We start from the raw sequence: 20332 nt of genomic DNA, 5'->3' as shown, positions 1-20332 counted from the left end.
TCCAATCATAATATAATATAAATCAAGTATACAGATGTGCATGATTAATAAATTGATTAAAAAATAAGAATTTTTTAAAGAAAATTGGAAAATTTTAAAAATAATACGGACTTTGGATTTTAATTTTTAAAATACAATTATTTAAAATTTTACCCTATATGTTAACTGATATAATTGTGAAGATAAATGTCTAATGTATTTTAACATCATAGAGTCGCCAACTTACAATTTAATAAGCTGGGCATAACAAATGACCTAGTGCAATCCCCTGATATAACAACTTTCAAATTTCACATATTTTTTAATCTTTAATTGTACCATAATTTTAATTACCAATTAAAGAACTTTTACCAAAACTTTTTGAAAGAAAAGCGGGTTCCTGGGAAAAACGTTTCTTCAACACCTATACCAACTAAAATTTCCAAATTTTCCTATCATCTATTGTGCCATACATATTTTTGTACAAATTCTAAAATCAGAATCAAGGACAATTGTTTGAAAACATTTCATCAAAAGATTTTAATTCATAAAATTCATTAAATATACTTTTTATTAATAATAATATTATTTTATGTACTCCATTTTGAATACGTTTTCTATTTATTGCACTAAAATTAAATTAAACTGGTATTATTTATTTCAGCAAACAAAAAAAAATTTACACTGATTAATAATAATTTATTGTTATTAAAATTTTAAGCTTAATTCAAAAGTATTTAGTATTTTAAAAGCAATACTATTTAAATTTGTATCATCATAATAGTATACTAAGCAACAGGTAGATTATAAAATATATTATCACACGAGTACTATTATATAATACCTGTATATTAATTAAAAGATAAGTGAACAGTTTTATACATATTAGTATGTTTTTATTAAATTCGAACTCAATACGTGGAAATTCAAAACAAGCCTAAATAAGTATTATTTTAACAGGCGTATTTTTGATTAACCATGGATTTGATTAATAAAACATTTTACGAATTGTATTATTATTATTTTTTTTTTTTTACAAACTATTTAAATACTCTAAAACTGGAGATACAAATCATAATACAATTAATGGTAAAAAATTACGCGAAACTTAAAATATATTCTAATAGAAAACACACCTCCAAATTCCATCTCACCAACAATTAACCATATTATATTAGTATACGTAAATTTTAAATGCATATAATGACTATATCATTCTGTCATAAATATAATAAAATTAAAATTAAAAATGTAGGTACATACTAACTAATATCTATAATAATATAATATTAAGTAAATAAATAATCATTATTTAAAGTTAAAGATGAATCAGTTTCGATAAAAAAAAAAAGCATAAAAATAAATATGCTTTAATAAACTGAATCTAAGTAATATTTGCACGTGTTTATAATACATTTTACGAACTAGTTGAGAATTAAAAAAAAATATGTTCTAAAAATGTATTATCACAATTTTAAAATGGATCAGTAATAAAATATAATGTTGATTCATGCTGTGATAAGTTAATTCTAAATCATTAAAAGAATTTTTCTGTTTCTGTATTGTTTTAAATGCAAAAACAATTGCGTTGTTCTATTTTATCTATTTTAATGTTTATTCCTCTTTATTATATTTTCCACTATTTTAAGGTATTTATTTAAAGCGAAAGAAACCCTTCATATTTAATAGTAAACGTAACCCAACATGAATAACTATAAGTCCATAACAAAATTCATCAGATTCGCAGATTTACTGCTTTTTTTGTACCATGATGAACAGAGGTTATCTTCTTTCAAACATTTATCTAAAAATATACACGTAAATCTTGGTTTATTTTTCTACGGCTTCGGTATTGATTTACTTTCAATTTAACTGCTACTCGGCATTTTAAAATGTATCAGCATATTTAAATAAAAATGAAAAAAAAATTTTTTCCGAACACAGATCAAACGACACACAAAATCACGAACGTCAAATGCAGACTGACAACTGCATTACTTTACTAAATTAGTTATCGTCGTACCCGTACGTGAGCAATAAGAAAAAATTATCTCAATACCCTAATAAACATATATGATAATCATGTATACTCGTTTAATTACAACGCTCACTAATATGCCATTATGGCAGCTCTGTATTGGGAAGGAACGTGGCCATATTAGAGTGAAACTTGGAACGCGTTTCTTTTAAATTATAGAAATAAAGCCCTAGAAAAAGTTCCTATTTATAAGGAACGTGAACTCAAATTTTCGTCCCTCGTATTATAAAAAATAAAAATGAAACACACCTTAATTTTTATGAAAATATTCTCTAGAAATTATCTAGTGTTGGTATCACAATAAATTCGTCAGCTATTAATAAATTAATTATATAACACTCTATATAAACAAGGGTCATGTTAATATATAAAATAATTATTATTAGTTAATAATAAAATAATTCTAAGCGAAATCAAAATAACCAAACTTTAACCATTGAAGAAAATCGTTTTAACATATTGTAATAGTTTGCCTTATCAAAAATTTATAATATAAGTAGGTTTTCGATGAAAATTTCAAAATTCTATTCTTGACATTTTTTGAAGCATACAAAAAACCATATCAATTTTGTTAAAAATCGAAGGTCCTTAAAAATTCTCGTTTTTCCGTCATTTAGTTTTTTATTATGCATTTTAACATTTATTTTAATCGTAATAAATGATAAAAATCAAAAGTTTGCTCACTCAAAATTATATCTAAGTTCAATTATATTTCAGAAATTGTATTGAAAAAAAGATGACTAGGCATATTATTTCTGATTTAAAAATCTTCCATAAAAAACTTGACCGCAACTGCTTAAATATAAAAATATATTTAAACGCAACGGAAATATAGCTAATGTAATGTACATTTGTATAAGCCTATGGGTTTCCTATACTTAGCATGTAGACTCCAAAAACTAGACATTAATCCTTAATCGAATGTAGGATTTGAAGTACATCAGTACTATGTAAATATTTGAAATAATAATTGTGGTGTTAACCATTTTAATTTATACAATGCTGACCCCCCTCCCCCAAATATATATATATATAAATAATAAATAAATAAATAAAAAGTATAAAACTAATGAAATTTCTATTATGACTTTTTTGATACTAATATAACTTAGATACTTACCCAATACTCTAAACATCTAGTTGAAATGAATATTTTTAGTTATACTTCAAATTTTAAGTTAACAAAAATTTTTTTTGTTTATAATTAAACAAATATGGTTCATTAAATCAGCAATAATTTTTGAACGATATTAATTAGTAAAACAATGTTATTATTGGGTTAAACATGATGAGGCACATTGCTATTTGTATGTAGGGGTCCCTAGTTGATAATTAAATCAACTATCGATACGTAAAATTGCAAGCCTATATATTTGTTATTTGCATTTGGTATTTTTAACGATGAACTTTGACAATAGTCCAAGTATTTTAATAGTTATAATAACTATCTATAATTACTGCAGCTGTAAGTCTGCAACACTTAATTATTCGTATGCCTTGTGATATGAACTAATTATAGTATTTTATTTAAACAAAATATTACGGTTTTAATGATTTTTAATCAACGTTTTGATCTAAGACTTGTAATAGCATGTAATGTAGTGACACATTGTAAATTCAATGAATAAAAAAAAAAATCAATCAATCAACGACAATTTATAAAAATTACAATTTCATAATATAATATTATTTCGTCTAATGTTAAACAGTAGGTATAACAATAGTAACATAATTTAAATGTTAAATAGCACCCATCACGATAATAGAAAATTTTAAAACAAGATACAGATATTATATTTTACTCAACTAATATATCCATATTATTTTTATTTTCACTCTCGTCTTAAATATATTAAATCAAAATAGTTTGATGCCACATTAATAACATACAGATACCTAGATTTTTTTTTAATGCCCATTATGCATTTTTTACTTTGGTGGTTTGTTTATATTTCATTTTGAGAGTATACACCACTTCTGAACATAATAAAATGAACATCGATCATGCTATTATAATGAGTCCTGGTTATAAAATAAATAATAATTAATATTATGTTTGTCTGTTTGCATTTATGCGTACACAGCACCTCCAGGTCCATTGACTGGCTGCGCGATACGATTACCTAAAGATCAAGAACGCCACGCCAGTACCGGTAGTAGGCGTCACAATCGCCATCATCAACGACGCTCGTTACCCATCCAAGACCAAGGGGAAGACAAAGACTTGGCTACAATTAGCTGTACTTTAGACAATGACGGTGGAGTTAGACCGTTGACTTACTCATTAGAGATTTACGAGAGCAACGATTTGACCACGACGTCTTACGGGTTAGTGGTTAAAATAAATATTATGGTTTTACGATCTAAACGATATAACAGAATGTAACAAAAATAATAAAATGCACGGAATAATAAAATTAAATACATATATATATATATATATATATATATATATTTATATATTAGTATAAAATATATTACATTGTTAGTTAATTGCATCTCTCAGTATTATTTCTGTTACACCCTGTATACATAATATGCCATGGTTTAAATGGGGCGGCCGATCAAACAGCAGGTTTCATTAGTGTTAAAGGGTTAATCAAATCCGTGCAAATTAAAATATTACATAACAGCGATAAGCGGTTGTTTGTTTAGACCGGTCGTCGTCCTACCGCACTGTTCCGTGAGCATTGCCAATATACATTATATTATTCACGTATAGTACGAGCAATATAGTATAAATCATATAGCCAAATATTGACACCGTTTCATATTTTTTTTTGCCATAGTATACAAATGTTTATAAGGCTAAACATAGCTACAAAGCCAATAATTAAAAATAAATTTCATATTGATTTACTTTTCAGACAAATTATTAAACTTAACTAAAGCAATACTTATACATTTTTATCCATTGAAACCTCAAAAATTATAAATAGATACATGATAAAATTATTTTATTAAAGCATAATTTATTATTAAAATAATTTAAGTAGAAAAATGTCTACAGTAGTATTATTAAGTAATACCTATTTGTATTTTTGTAAATGCATATTATAATTTTAGTTAATTTCAATATAGTTTTGTCTCTCTTATTCTATTTTTATTTCTCTAACCCAAATATTTTGCTTTTTATGTAAATAGTTTAAATAATATTGTCGTTTTATTAGTTATAGTGGTTAACTACCAATAAATATAGCAGAAAAAAGGAACTAGCGTAGAGATCTACTCTTTCCTTAAATGCAATTTAAATTTAAATTTAAATGCAATGATAGGTATCATACAAAAAACGATTCTGAACGAAGATAATTCGTCAACCTGGGATATATTTTTCACTAGGTAGTGAAAACGATGGTCCATTTTTTAATCACCTGAAAACCCCAAAATTAAATCATGTACACAAAATGGCAATTTGAACAACTGGTGTATGTTTCAAGTTTCTATGACTAGTAATTTTTAAATAAACTAAAACCTAAAATTATTTGATAGTAAATCGTTATTTTATCGGTGAATTTTCATTTCGTAAAAATTTTAACTTAAGATAAAAATTTTTTTAATTGACCAACTCAACTTCTTTTATAATTATTGTACGCCAAACTAATGAAAAATCTTGTATAAAATTCTCAATTCTTTAGTACTAGCACAAAATTTTTTACAAAGTTTTAACTATAAAATATTTTTCAAATATTCATGATTTTGACGAATTTTGTCAATATTTAACTTCAAGCGATGATAAAAAAAAATTGTGTCTATGTATTTTTCAAATTTTTAAATCACTATAAAAGTAACTTACGAGGAACTTGGTATTAAATTTTAAAGTATTTTGACTTAGCCAAAAATTGCTATCACTGTTAAATCAATAAACAATTATAAAATTGTTATTTTACTTTTGATATTACAGTAAGTTAATATATTTTTTCTAAAATATTGTATTTATTATATTATAATTATAAGTATTTAATTATTAAAATAATATATACAATATATCAGGCCATCAGGGGTGGCCAGTGAAAAGAGACTTGTGAGCCACCAAATATATTAATAAATATGGAAAAGCCAAAATGTAAAAAAAGTGGGCAAGTGAGTACCGCTCTGCTGTACATTAGGTGCCGTATGGATCATTATTATATATTATAGGAGTGTTAAATTTGAATCCAATGATAGTTATCATTGTATACGAAAAACGATTCTGAACGAAGATGATTTGTCAGCCTAGGATATAATTTCTAGTGGTTGGTAAAAAAGGTGGTTTAAAAAAACCAGCTTATATTAAAAAATATTTTGAAAATTAAATCACGTAAAGAAAACGCGAATCTTAATAACTGGTAAAATTTTCAAGTATCTACGACTTATACTTTTTGAATAATAACAAATATTTAAAATCGTTTGAGGATAAATCGTTATCGTTACGCTATTTCGTTAAAATTTAAAATTCAAACGCACTTAAAATTTTTCCTATAATGATGCTTCGAGTTTTCTCTATAGATACTTGAAGGTAAACTTATGGAAAACTTAGTGTTGTATTTTTAATCCTTAGTTATAAACACAAAAAAATTTATGATTTTTCAACTTCAAATATTTCGCAAATATTCATAATTTTGACGAATTTTCGTCAAAATTTGAACTTCAAATGCTAATAAAAAAAAATTGTGCCTATGTATTCTTATAATTTTTTAATCACTATAAGAATAACATATGAGGAACTTTGTATTAAATTTTCAAGTATTTTGATAGGGCCAAAAATAATTTATCGACACTTCAAAAATATTTTTTCAGAAAAATTGAAAATTTCAGTTGTCTATAAATAGCTCAAAAAAAATCAAAATATTTTGAAATTTAAATCACGTAAAGAAAACGCGAATCTTAATAACTGGTAAAATTTTCAAGTATCTACGACTTATACTTTTTGAATAATAACAAATATCAAAAATCGTTTGAGGCTAAACTGTTATTTAACGTGGTTTTTGTAAAAATTTAAATTTCAAACACTCATAAAAATTTTTTGTCTGAATCCGGTAGAGTTTTTTTTACAGATATTTGAAGAAAAATGTATGGAGAACCTTGTACCAAATTTTCAAAACTTAGTTATAAAAGGAAAAAAATTTATGATTTTTCAACTTCAAAATTACTTGCAAATTTTCGCGTTTTCGACAGATTTCGTAAAAATTTGAACTAAAAACGCTTATAAAAAAAAATTGTGACTAACGATTTTTAATTTTTTTTAGCTACATTAAAAACATTTCATAAGGAACCTTGTAATAAATTTTCAAAACTTTTTGGTCATCCAAAAAATTTTTATCGACACTTTAAAAAAAATTTCTCAAAAAAATCGAAAATTTCAGTGGTCTATAAATAACTCAAAAAAAGTCAAAATTTTTTGAAAATTTAACTATATACGGATACTACTGACATTAACATTTGGTGAAAATTTCAAGTATTTTCAGTGATTAGTTTTTGAATTACAACCATAAAAAAAAATCGATTTGGTCGAAAACTGGTTTTGCGTAAAAATTGCCGTTTTTCCGTCATTTTTTTTTTGTTTTTCTCGATTTTTTTGAAAACTGTTGGAAAATGTTAACTTTTTACCTCTATAATGCACCAAGGATATTCACTTTTACATCGGAAACCACCCCCATTGTTTGAAATTGGAGCATTATTTCGACTAGTTATGCTGTACACAGACACAAAAAAAAAAAAAAAAAAAAAAAAAAACACACACCATTGTAAAATCAATACATTCATCACTTCGTTCAGAATCTAAAATATATATATATTATATAATACATAAATTCATAATAAAAAATTTTTTTTGTAAAAATATTTACGATAAGATGCGAGCCGCAAAAGTCTTTGACGCTAGCCGCGATTTGGCCATCCCTACTATATATTATATTGCCTTATACATAACTCAAAATACCATAAAATAGTAAAAAGAAGTTAATATAAATATAGTTAATATCTTACAATAAATCTTATAGCGTATGCCGTGTAGAAAAAATCATAATAATATAAATATATAATATAGGTACATAGAAGTTTTAAGTCCCCACAAAAAATGTTTTTAATTATAAAATAATTTACAAAGTTGTTCATTGTTATAATGCATACTTTTTCAAACTTGAATTTCAAATATCTATAAAAAAAAATATAATGGTCATTAAACACTTTTTAAATTGCATTGTTTCAATATACTATAAAAATGTACTAATCATCGCAAGAAATCTTATACTAGATTTTAAAAACTCAGTTATAAATTGAAAATGTTTTATAAGTTTCTAACTACAAAATATGGAGTTTTCAGTTTTAACGAATTTTCTCAAATGCATATAAAAATAGACTCATAATATAAATAAATACGTATTATCTTAAAATAAATAAAAATATCAATGCATAAATATATCAAATTCATAATATACCTAAAAGTTTTAAATTCCTGCGAACAATGTTTTTAATTATAACAAAATAATTAACATTGTTATTTATCGTTTAAATAAATAATTTGATCCAAAAGTAAGCTTAAGTCTTAAGCACAATAAATAATTGCTTTAATATACTTTTTAGATTATTTTATGTTTTCAATGTTAACTACTTATGAAAACACTCATATTAAATTTTTTAAACTTAGATTTAAAACACAAACATTTTATAAATTTCTAACTACAAAATAGTTTGAAATTTTTTGCGAATTTAAGAAATTTTGTTAAAATTCTACCTAACTTAAAAAAAAATTGTTGCCTATGTATTTTTAATATATTTATTCAGATATAAGAGTAACTTCTATAGTATTACATTTTTAAGAATTTTGTACTAACGAATAATTTTTAATCAACATTTATAGAAAATAAAAACCAAAGAATATTGAAAATTTTTCATGGTTATAAATAGCTCTTAAGGAGTCGAAATATTTTAAAAACTTCATCATAAATATAAAAGGATAATATTAACATTTGGTGAAAATTTCAAGTGTCTACAGTTATTTTTTTTCTGATCATACCAAAAAACAAAGCCAATTTTGTCTAAAATTCTTAATTTGAAGGCAAACGGATTGAAAACGCGTTAATCAATAAGTATTAAAATTGGCAGGTTACATTTTTCTTTCCCCGCACCAACCAAAAAATAAAATAAAAATAAAAATGCATACAAATCGATTGTCAGTGTTAGATACAAGATTTCAAAATTACTCAAAGGCCAAAGCACATGCATTATTTGGCTGATATATAGTGACATTTTAAAACCACTTTAGCCATATATACGGAATAGCTTATTATCGTATTATATATTTATATTAAAGTAAACGCGCATAGTATTTGTATGACTATAAAATTATACAAATCGAATTTGAATGTATACAAAAAACAATAGAATATTTATTGTAGTCGTATACGTGTAACCTATGCAGGTACCAACTACCAGCTATACTGCCTGCAATACTATACCATTGATTCCATAAATTATAAAACCAATACTACTACCCATATTGTTAGTTTAAAAATCATGTTTAAGATAAAAAAAAATATATTTATTTATGATTAGTACATTTTGTTTTATATCGATGGTCCTATAATAATTGAGCCGCTGTCATTTCAACCAGAGTACCTAAATAGTATATATTATAAATATGCATAACGATAACTTTACCTGGACATCAGCACATCGCAATTATAATACAGTTTTTAAAATTTTCAATTATATCTTTAAAAAATTGGCAAATTATTCTTATCGATCGGACAGTCGACTAGGTGAGGACAATTTCGTAGATACCACTCACCGGAAGTTTCGTTTTAATTTAAAGTGTTTTCAGCTCGCGCACCTAAACTATTTAAATGTTTGTTAAAGTGTTTTACATTTAAGGACCTATAGCCTGCTGCAGTTTATTTTCAGAATTTAAAAGTACCCATTTAGTTTTGTTCGGTTATTATAAAGTTTCTTAAAATTTTCCAACAACTAGGAGACTGATATAACGAGAGTCTGCAGTATAAGAGCTGTGAATATGGAGCGAGGTTAATATAAACCATGATCACAGTGCCGGTAGTTTTTTTTTTTTATTAAAATTGCACATCTAAGTTAACACGCTTATTACTATCTTTATCCAACAATCTCAGAAATCGAAGACATTAGCCAGAAAAATTCGATACAACATTTCAATAATCAGCTGATTTTGTGGTATTGACGACCAAATTTCCCGGCCGACGGTGTCCTTTCTTGATCACCGTCTTTGACCATAACATATCGTTATTATAATATTGAATGATCGTATTGTTTTATGTTATATAATATTATTTTGTGCGTAATGCCGTCCGTTTTGTATAAATCATAAGTCCGACGTGGCAATTCACTCTGCTTTACAGATCGTCCTACGCGACGGCAGACGAGAGCGACGACGACGTTCGACGTAACAAGTACCGCGGCGAATGGCTCGCGGACAACGTGACGGGCACCGCGGCCAGGTCGGTGTCGGGTGGCGGTTCGATCGAGTACCGCGTAAACCGCAGGAACCTGAAACTGAGAAACGGGCCGGACGATAATCGAAAACATTTAACCCTGTCGGCGTACGCAGCCAACCGCATGGGTCGAGGCCCGAACACGTATTTCGGTAGCGATAACGTGATGCTGTTGAAGCACCCGTGGTGGTGGCGCGGCGAGTCAGCTTACGAGAGCAGTACGAGGGCCGACGGTCCGGCCGGCACTTCGTCTACCGGTACGTTGTATTTTGTTTGTTTCAGCCCAGTTCACGAATGACATTTATATTTATGTCGTGCGTATATTGTCAACAAGTATGAACAATAAACTAAATAGCTTAATACGCGAGAGAGGAATTTTATAGTCGAACCAAAACTATCATTTCCTTCGCCCCCAGTTTTGTTATAGTTCATTGAACAGTGCAATACAGATTTTTTTCTACTCGTATTAGTGGTATGAATGTACTGATTTTACAATGATATAAGTATTTTTATTTTTATTTATTTATTTTTATTTTTATTTTTTATTTTTTATTTTTTATTTTTTATTTTTTTTTTTTTTTTGTAAGAGTAGGATTTTCAACTTTGAGAGTGGTTTTGGATAACAAATTAAATAAATTAAATCTAGTTAGTAGTTTGGAGAGGTAAAAGTTAAAAAGTCCCAGTATTTTTCTTTATAATTGTGAAAAAACAAACAAAACATTTTAAAAAACCAGGAAATTTCACTTTAAACCAGATTTTGACAAAATTGATTTCTTTATTTTATTATTAATCAAAAACAAATAATCACAGTAAAACTTGAAAATTGAATACGAGGTTCTTAGAAATTTTTCAACCTATAAAGATAAAAAATCCCACCGGAAAACCAAATTAATTTTTAATAAGAATTCATATTTTTACAACATGGGTTATCAACCCGTATAATAACTATTTATATCCAAATTATTTTTGTTTTTGTTGTAATTCAAAAACGAATAACATAAGTAGGTACTTGAAAATGTTTGTATCATTATTTTCAATATATTTTGACTCTTTTTGAACTATGTATATAGGCATAAGACATTTTCAATATTTTTTGGTTTTTTTTATATATATATACTTACACCTAATTTTAACATTTATTTTTTACATATTTTAAATTAATATGACAATTGTATTTATATTATAGTATACAAGCAAAATAATATTTATAGGTTAATGTTTTAAAAAATAAATAAATATTGAAGAGTTTACGTTTAATAGTTACTTTGTTTACTTTTATGTGTAAAAAATTTGAATTTAAATTTAATACGCTTGTAATAGCCACCCATTTAACACCTATAATATACATGTTACAAAAGTTACCCACTCGCGTAATTTTTTAATTTATAATTTTTCATTTTTCATTAAAATATTTATATAATATGTGATAGCGATAACCGATAGGTATACATTATAAAACTATATAGTTAGTGCCAACACAATATATTTTCAAACATTTTACCGTTCTTCAAAACTTTGAGGATTATTACATATCAATTTTGTATACATTTAAGTATAAATATATTATTGGTAAATTTTTATTGAGTAAACGTTAGTGGCGACTCAGTTGGTTCACAATAGGTGGGGGTGGGACACAAATAGTTTACCTCATCATATCATAACTATGATAATGCTAAAATAAATGTTTGTTGTGAAATGTGCATTATTACGAACGACAACAGATGACAATAGAAACACGAAAATAAAGAACTCTGACACAATTCATTCGTGTCCACACATAACCATGTAATTGGTGCTGTCAAGTGCGGGCAATTGTTATTTGTTTACAATAAACACGTAGACTTGTACACGCCATGATACGCCAATAGTTTAATTTTCATAGTTTATACACCTAAACGAATAAATAATCGATTTAATGTACGACTTTTCGACTGTCTGCAACTCGGTCCTTATCCGATAGCATTTTTTTTCTCAACAATTGTCAGTTCAATCAACTATACATTCACCAGACAAAATATTATTTTTTCATTTAGTTTGAATTTTTCATAAATAATTTTTTTTTTTATTCAATATTTTGCATAGAAATAGGCAATTTTAGGAGATACAATGCGACGGGAACAAGGGGGAATTCGCAGAAATCATACAGCATTTTCGTAAACGAATTATGCTTAAAATTACAACGCTAAATAATCGTGTATTTAATTTAAATATTCAAGTTTTTTACTGATGGTGTTTCTCGTGCAATGATTTATTATTGAATTAAAATGTAATAAACCTACTCTTATACTCAATGACGGTTGATGAGATACATTTGAAACCTAACATACGTAATATAATATACTGTACTACTGTGACGTCCCCGATTTTTTTAACTATTAAAATACAATTATTAAATTATTAAAAAAAAGTATATTTCAACTAAAAGTTTATTAATCGGGACCAATGACCATGGATATAAGATTGATACATTTAAGGATATAGATCTAATTGTATACAAATCTTAGTAATTAATGAACGAAATATATTATTGTTATAAACATATAACTTATATATAGGCGCAAATGGGGTGGGGCTTGGGGGGCTAAGCCCCTCCCCAATATTTACTCTTATATTAAAATTTAAAATTGAATCTTCCTATTATCTAATATCATCAAATATTGTTTTTGACTGCTTGCTCCCTATGACTGTAAAAGTGTAAAATATGGTCAATATAAATATTGGGAACATAAATATCGTGCGATATTTCGAAAACAGTGCATCATGACTTTACCACACGATAAAAATGTTGCGCTTTAAAATAAAGCCTGTGTGTTTGGAGATTGAAAACATGGATGAGATCAACAATGCTCCAAGAAAGATTTAGGAGTTTAGGATTAATTAATATTGATAAGGATATTAATATTGACACGGTACCAGTATTAAATGACTTTGTTAAATTCAACAGGAGAATAAATTTAATACTGTAGTTACCTATTATCTAGTTAATAATAAATATAATATGTGCATTGAGTAATAATTTTGTACTAGAAGCTAATAAAAAAAAAAAGTAATATTTTTGTTTGATGTGAGGAGATGGGGAATTTTTGTTGAATATATTAAAAGGCTTAAGCCCCCGCCAATGTAACTCACTATTTGCGCCTATGCATATAAGTCAATTTCTTTTTAATTTGTCACGAGAGCGCTGCTGCAGAACTTTCCTCCGAAATGAAATTTTATAATATGTAGGTACTAAATTAAAGACGCTAGGTACTAGAAACAAGTATAAATAAAGTGCGCATAAAACACAAAATTACAGTTATTTCGAGTCAATAATATAATATATAGGTACCTAATATATCACATTATGTCTGCAGAATGGTGGATAATGTTGAGCGGTGGCGGCGACAACGACGATCGGCAGAGCAACGCGTCGAACGGCCGGAGCAAGAGCACTACAGCGACGAGCATGATAGTGTTCATTTCAGTGGCGGTGCTGTCGGCGATAGTCTTCGCGGTGGCGTTTCTGTTGTGGAGACGGCGGCAGAGCGACGGCAGATCGCCGACGACCGTGGAAACCGCGGCGATAGTGTCCAACGACCGGGCGGCGTGCGGCGACAAGACCGGCGAAAAATATTCGCTGCTCTCCCGACGACCGCAGCAGCAACAGCAACAGCGAATCGTCTACCCGAATCTGACCGGGTCACACCGGGATCGGGATCCCGGCGAGTCCGGAGAAATAGCGCCCGACATAATGATCCAACAAAACTATGGCAAACAGTTTTTAGTGTCGATCGGGAATCGCGGCATTCCTGGTCCCGAGAGTTGTGTGTGAACTCCACATATTATGTTCATATCATACTTATATAATATGATTATACCAACTATACCTTGTTACCTTGTTAACTATCTGTATATACAGACATACAGTAATAGCATAATAATATATAATTTTATTATTATTATCTACGTTGAGTCTATAGTATAATATTACGCGTATATACGCTATTTAATAATATGTTATGTCGTATGTTTACGCTAAACACACATTAATCTTTCACCCTGTCCCCAACTCAAGTCCCGGCGTATTGTACCATATTGTTATATCGTGGATCCGAGTTTTTGTGATAATCATCATTAATTAATAATTATAATAGTTAAATGTTGAAAAAAAACCCACAATCGTCATGAGTACCTATACTATAATACAAGGCCGACGATTTTGCGATCTTCCTTTTTAAATTCTGTAATCATTTTTCGAGTTTTTTTCAATAACAATAATGTCAGTGTGTTATTATTCAATAAATCGTAAAGACATAAAATCTAGGAATTATATAGAATCAATTTTTATTGCAGTGAAAGTAGAAATACAAAAATGAATAACCATAGTTAAAACAAATTGATTATATTATACCTATTTAACGTTTCAAGTAATTTACAACATTAATTAATAATAACAATAATTGTTCAACAATTAAAATAAGCTATATGCTGTAAAATATTCCTGAAATAAATATAATTACAATATTTTCTATAATAAAACTAACCAATTAACGCATTGAAATTTCATACACCATTGTATCTATTCATAAGTGCAATTTTAGGAGGTGTTGACCTCCCCCCTTACGCACACACACATACACACTTAATAACTCATGTAGTCCCCCAAAATCCTTAAACAAAAAAAAATATATATAATTTATTGAGTGCAAAATGATGGTGTTTTAAATATAAATTTGTAACGTGGATTTTTTTTTTATCAACATTACTAGAATCTTACTGCTACCACTTTTGTTATAAATCAAACATATTGTAGTTACCTTTATATTATTTATCGTTAAAAATGTATAAAATGAGATATCATACGTTGACAGTTTGATTTTTGCTAGCACTATGCCATTTTTGGTACTCGTTAATTGTTTGATATTGTAATACGTATATTATTATGCTGTTGATGGGTGTGTGGAGTGTGATGTAATTTGTATTATGTATGTGGTATTGTATGCGAATACAAAGGTGGAGTAACAACTAAAAATCTCTCGCCCCTCAAGTTAGATTCGTTTAGTAATGGTATTATAGCAATAAAATACGAAGTAGAAATCTTGTATGACTTAAACAATTATTAAAAATAAGCTACAGGGAAATGTGTGTGTGATCTCATCTGGCATAAATTTGTTCAATTCACGAGAAAATAACTGAAATTGCATTCTATACTTTTCGTATTAAAATAACAATTTATTATTATGGTTACCAATTTTTCCGCATGTTCTTTAAACATTGGAATTTAGTCATATTGTTATCATTTTTATTATTATTATTATTTTTAATCAATATTGTTAAAACGTATTATTTGTTAACGTTATAGTAAATAATTAGCTTTATTTCAAATAAATATAGGAATATTAAATAATATTATGCATAAATATTGTATGTGTGTGTGTTGAAATTTTAATATTGAGTGCTCATCCATCAGTTATTTTATTAATTTTATTTAAATCATACTTCAAAAAGTGAAAATTAATTTTTATAGATCAGATCTATTCCATTTTACATACTTACATCGACTATTACCCTTTATAATATGTTTCAATAATTCAATATATAGTGTCTAACAAAGTCCATGTAGTTAATTAAAATTAGGTAGTTAACTAAAACAGACAATTGGTCAATTTTCATGCGTTTAAAATTAATTATAAGTATTTACAAATATAAAAATATATGTCAAAAATATAATATTATTTTTAGCTAGAAACATTTTAAAACCATAATACTATATAAATGTGTCCCCGACTTTATACTTATCAAACCGATTATATTATGAGTCTAACATTAAATACTTTTTATTAAATGAATATACCTATCAACTATAATAATATACAGTCATGATATTATTACCAACTATTACTTTAACATAGGTACATAGTTAAGACCTTTAAAATAGGTATTTATCTTAAAAATCTCTTATAAAAAATAGCAAAATTTAGTTGAGTTAATTTTTTTTTTACTGTAGCCTGTATATATTATTAAAGTCTATAATCATGATGAAACACTACTTACACCATGTTTCAGAATAACAATAATATACTTTATGTACAGCTATAATATACCTATAGGCCATAAAATAGGTATTATAAATATTTTATAATCTTGACTTCTTAATACTTGCAAAAAATCCTATTTGTGCGTTATTCCAATACACAAGTGCGAAATAATTAATATACGATTGCGTTAAAAACATAATACTTTGAGTTATGCCTACAAGTATATAGGCTATAACTACGACTACGAACAGTGACTTATATTGTGAAACATCATGTTGACTATTATTGTAATTATTTATTTAGCCATACATTATAAATATTGATGCGTCAAGTTAAGGTTATTGTTATACAATTATTAAACTTTATTACTATAGATAACAAAATTATTATGTACACTAAACCTGTAGTTTTAGTAGGATGTAAAATGTATTAAATCATAATAATTATTATTATTTATTAAAACAAAATTATAAAAATTTGTTATATGTATTTGTATTTATTGAAATTATTTAAAAAAAAAAAAAATACAATTGTATGGGTAATAAAATTATAGATCGTCTAATACCTAAATAGTATAGACACATTGTTAGGTTTGATACCTATATTTATAAGTTTTTTCAATATTCAGACTAGAAATCTTAGTCGAGAAGAAGGAATAGTTTACGAGTTTAAACAATAAAATGCGAAATGAAGTGTTGAATTCACCGTCAAAACAATTCCCTCCACATTGCATTGATTCAATATAATCACACCAAGATTTACTGTCATCGTTCACCTTGTTGCGTTAAATGTGCAGAGGATTAAGGGATTGCACAAAACAGCCATCGGATAACGCCAAATACACATAAAGCACGAGGTCACGCATAAGTATACAGCCTCGTTTAAAACATAAAGCGCTCAAATACAATAACTGTTTCACCCCTATGCCTTCGCTGTAACACCACGAAATGACTTCACTTCTAGCTGACTGGTTATACAACCTCCACATTTCTCGAAGAATTCAAGTCGCTATCGTTATCCCACTTCTATACTATTATTAACAACATACATATTATTATTAAATACAATCTAATACGGTCTACTATTACCATTCCACAATTGATAAATAATTACAAAAACACCTTTAGATATAATCATACTTCCTTGTTATTTACAACCTTTCATGTTCTAAAATAATATTTCGTGTAAACTGTATAATATATTATTCCGTATATTATTTTCCATTTGTATAAGTATAATTGTCATAATTTCAAAAAATGTAAAAAAAAAGTCTGCTGTCCTTGCTGTTGTTACTTTTATACACTTACATACAGTGACAATATTATATACGATCATTATTAATGGTATTATATAAGCCTGTTATAAAGCACATCTGGTTTAAAATAAATTAGTAATTACTAATTACCACCCGAAGTCTCCGAGTTCAAACCACAAAGAATGCTGAATGGGTATACATACAACCGTGCAAGTGAGGCTATTTGTTCGGTATGGTGGCTAATTGAGTTAAATCAATCAATTACTGAGTATTACCAGTATTACCTAACCATGATAACTTTACTGTAATAAATAATTTTGTGTTAAGTGTTTTATGACACCGGAAAGTATAAGACGTGATTTGAAAACAATTTAGGGGTGAATTTAAGTTTGTGGTAGCCCGTATTGTTAGAATGTATTGTGAGGCCCCTTATGCATAAACAAGAAAATATTTTTTTATTAAAACATCATAAAATTTTGGAGGCCCCTAGGTCACTGCCACTCAGCCCTCCCCTAAATCCGATCTTGTGACCGTACAATATAGGTAAAAAGTTTCTGAAAAGTTTGTTACAAAACGTTTTATATCACATTATCCTTTCTTTAAATGACTATACAACAATTATTTTGTTTAGAATATGTTGATTAGAAATTTAGCTTTATCATATCTGTATTAGTACCTACCAACTACTTACAATAATTCACAATTCAGTACTTCACATTGTCTTAATTTCTGCAATTAATGAATAATGGTAAGCCGTCGGCACGTTTCTGTATCAATTTATTAAATCAAAAACGTGTGCATCGTAATTTGTACGAAAAACACGTGAGTGATAATGTAAACGATAAAAAAAACATTTAATATCAAAGTATCCGATTCAACTTAACCCAAGGCCATTTTTTATGTTATTAAATGTAATTTGTATTTCCTGACGTTTAAAAAAAAATATTTCGTTATTATGTTATAAAATGTTCGCTTCATAGTTCGTAGTAAACCTTATTATTCATGTTACCTCCGTGTTACTATTGCTACTCTAGGTAGTAGTTTGTTTTATTTAAGTCACTACTTTTTTTATCGATTGGATTGTACATTTTAGCTTAGTACCTCATTCAATTTTTACTGAGAATAAAAATATTATCAACTTACATAAAAAAAAAATGCATAAAATAATTCAAATTAATAAAAATTGGTAAATAAAAAAGATCTAAATTATTCTTAGAACTTTGGCACTTCTAAAATATGCGTACCTACTAGTATTTAGATGAAAATTTAAAGTCTACATTTATTAACTTACTGCATTACATAAAAAATAGTGAAGGTACCTAAGACCAATATACAATACACCCATATATCAGGTTATAAACATTATGAATTAATATATTAATCTGTGATATGTAATAAAGTATCTCGTAAAATATAATTATAGACTATAGTATTAACATTAAACGAAGTAACTAATAAAAAAGAAAATTAAACATAAAAATAATAATATATTATTTCATAAAGAAAACGAATAGCTGGATAAGTGGATACGTAACATAACATGTATAATGTATATAGGTATCTATTATTGAGAAAAGTACCTACCTACTACCACAAATATTAAACTCAATAAACGAAAAAATATAGTTGTGAAACTTTTAAATCTCAAGTAGGTATGTAAATAACTATTTTAATTCAATATTTTTTGAATTCTAATATTATATTTATATATAAAAAAAACAATGTTTGATTTCTAGTCATGTTAAATTTATTATATTACAGAACAACCAAAATAACACTATTGCTTAAACGATTTACATTTTACGTAAAATTAATTTTGGAAAAAAATAACTCAAACTACAAAAGAAAACCGTTTATTTCCTCCCAAGTATCTCAAAAACATTTAGCCGATAATACAGCAAACGTACCTACGACCTATCTATCGAGTAAATTGACATTTTTACAAAAGTTTATTTTCTTTCTTTCTAATTTAACACGTCCGTCCATTACAGACTATGGTGACCTGCATTACACAGTTACTACATAGGCAGGGCACTCAATAACAAGGTATTAAGTATAATATATACCAACAACCTACTCGACAATCGACACTATTGCTGTACAGCTCTTAGCAGAATATCGACTAGGTAGGTACCCGGGTTTTTGTTTTTCACCCGACACTGTATATTACTTATTTAATGTGTTTAAGCCAATACATAGGTAACAGCGTACCCCACATGCACCGACGTCTGAACTCTGAAGCGCATATAATATTGAGACCTTCACGAATTCGTGCAACAGAAAACAGAAATATCGAAATCGAACATGACAAAAATTTTATTTTTTTGTGGTATTGGACTATATAATCGAATTCAATACCTACCTACTATAACTTAACTAATACTTTCAACTTTGTATAATCTATTCGACTATATACCTACCGGCTACCTACTATAGACTATACGTTTATACGTAGTATAGTAGTATAATACCTACCTACCTATTATAATGTATAATATTATTTTCGTGTTATATTTTTTTTATAATCTACGGTGATTGGTGATGTCTAGTGACGTTTCACAATATACCGTTATGTCGTTATCACAATACGTGTGATAAGCAA

At 27.3% G+C, this 20332-nt stretch overlaps 1 protein-coding gene across 2 annotated transcripts in view; it reads left to right on the top strand.

Annotated features, from left to right (window-relative positions):
* The window catches only part of LOC114132580 (uncharacterized), a 68626-nt gene extending 51668 nt beyond the window's left edge, over positions 1–16958 (top strand). For both annotated transcript variants that reach the window (XM_050206292.1, XM_050206291.1), the window contains exons 13-15: positions 4102–4345; positions 10366–10715; positions 13812–16958. In XM_050206292.1, coding sequence (XP_050062249.1) covers positions 4102–4345; positions 10366–10715; positions 13812–14269 — 1052 coding nt within the window. In that variant the 3' untranslated portion in view covers positions 14270–16958. The remainder of the gene's footprint in view (positions 1–4101; positions 4346–10365; positions 10716–13811) is intronic.
* The last annotated feature ends 3374 nt before the right edge of the window (positions 16959–20332 follow it).

Source organism: Aphis gossypii, chromosome X (genome assembly GCF_020184175.1).
Source record: "Aphis gossypii isolate Hap1 chromosome X, ASM2018417v2, whole genome shotgun sequence".
Lineage (NCBI taxonomy): Eukaryota > Metazoa > Arthropoda > Insecta > Hemiptera > Aphididae > Aphis > Aphis gossypii.
This window is presented reverse-complemented; position numbering and strand designations above follow the sequence as displayed.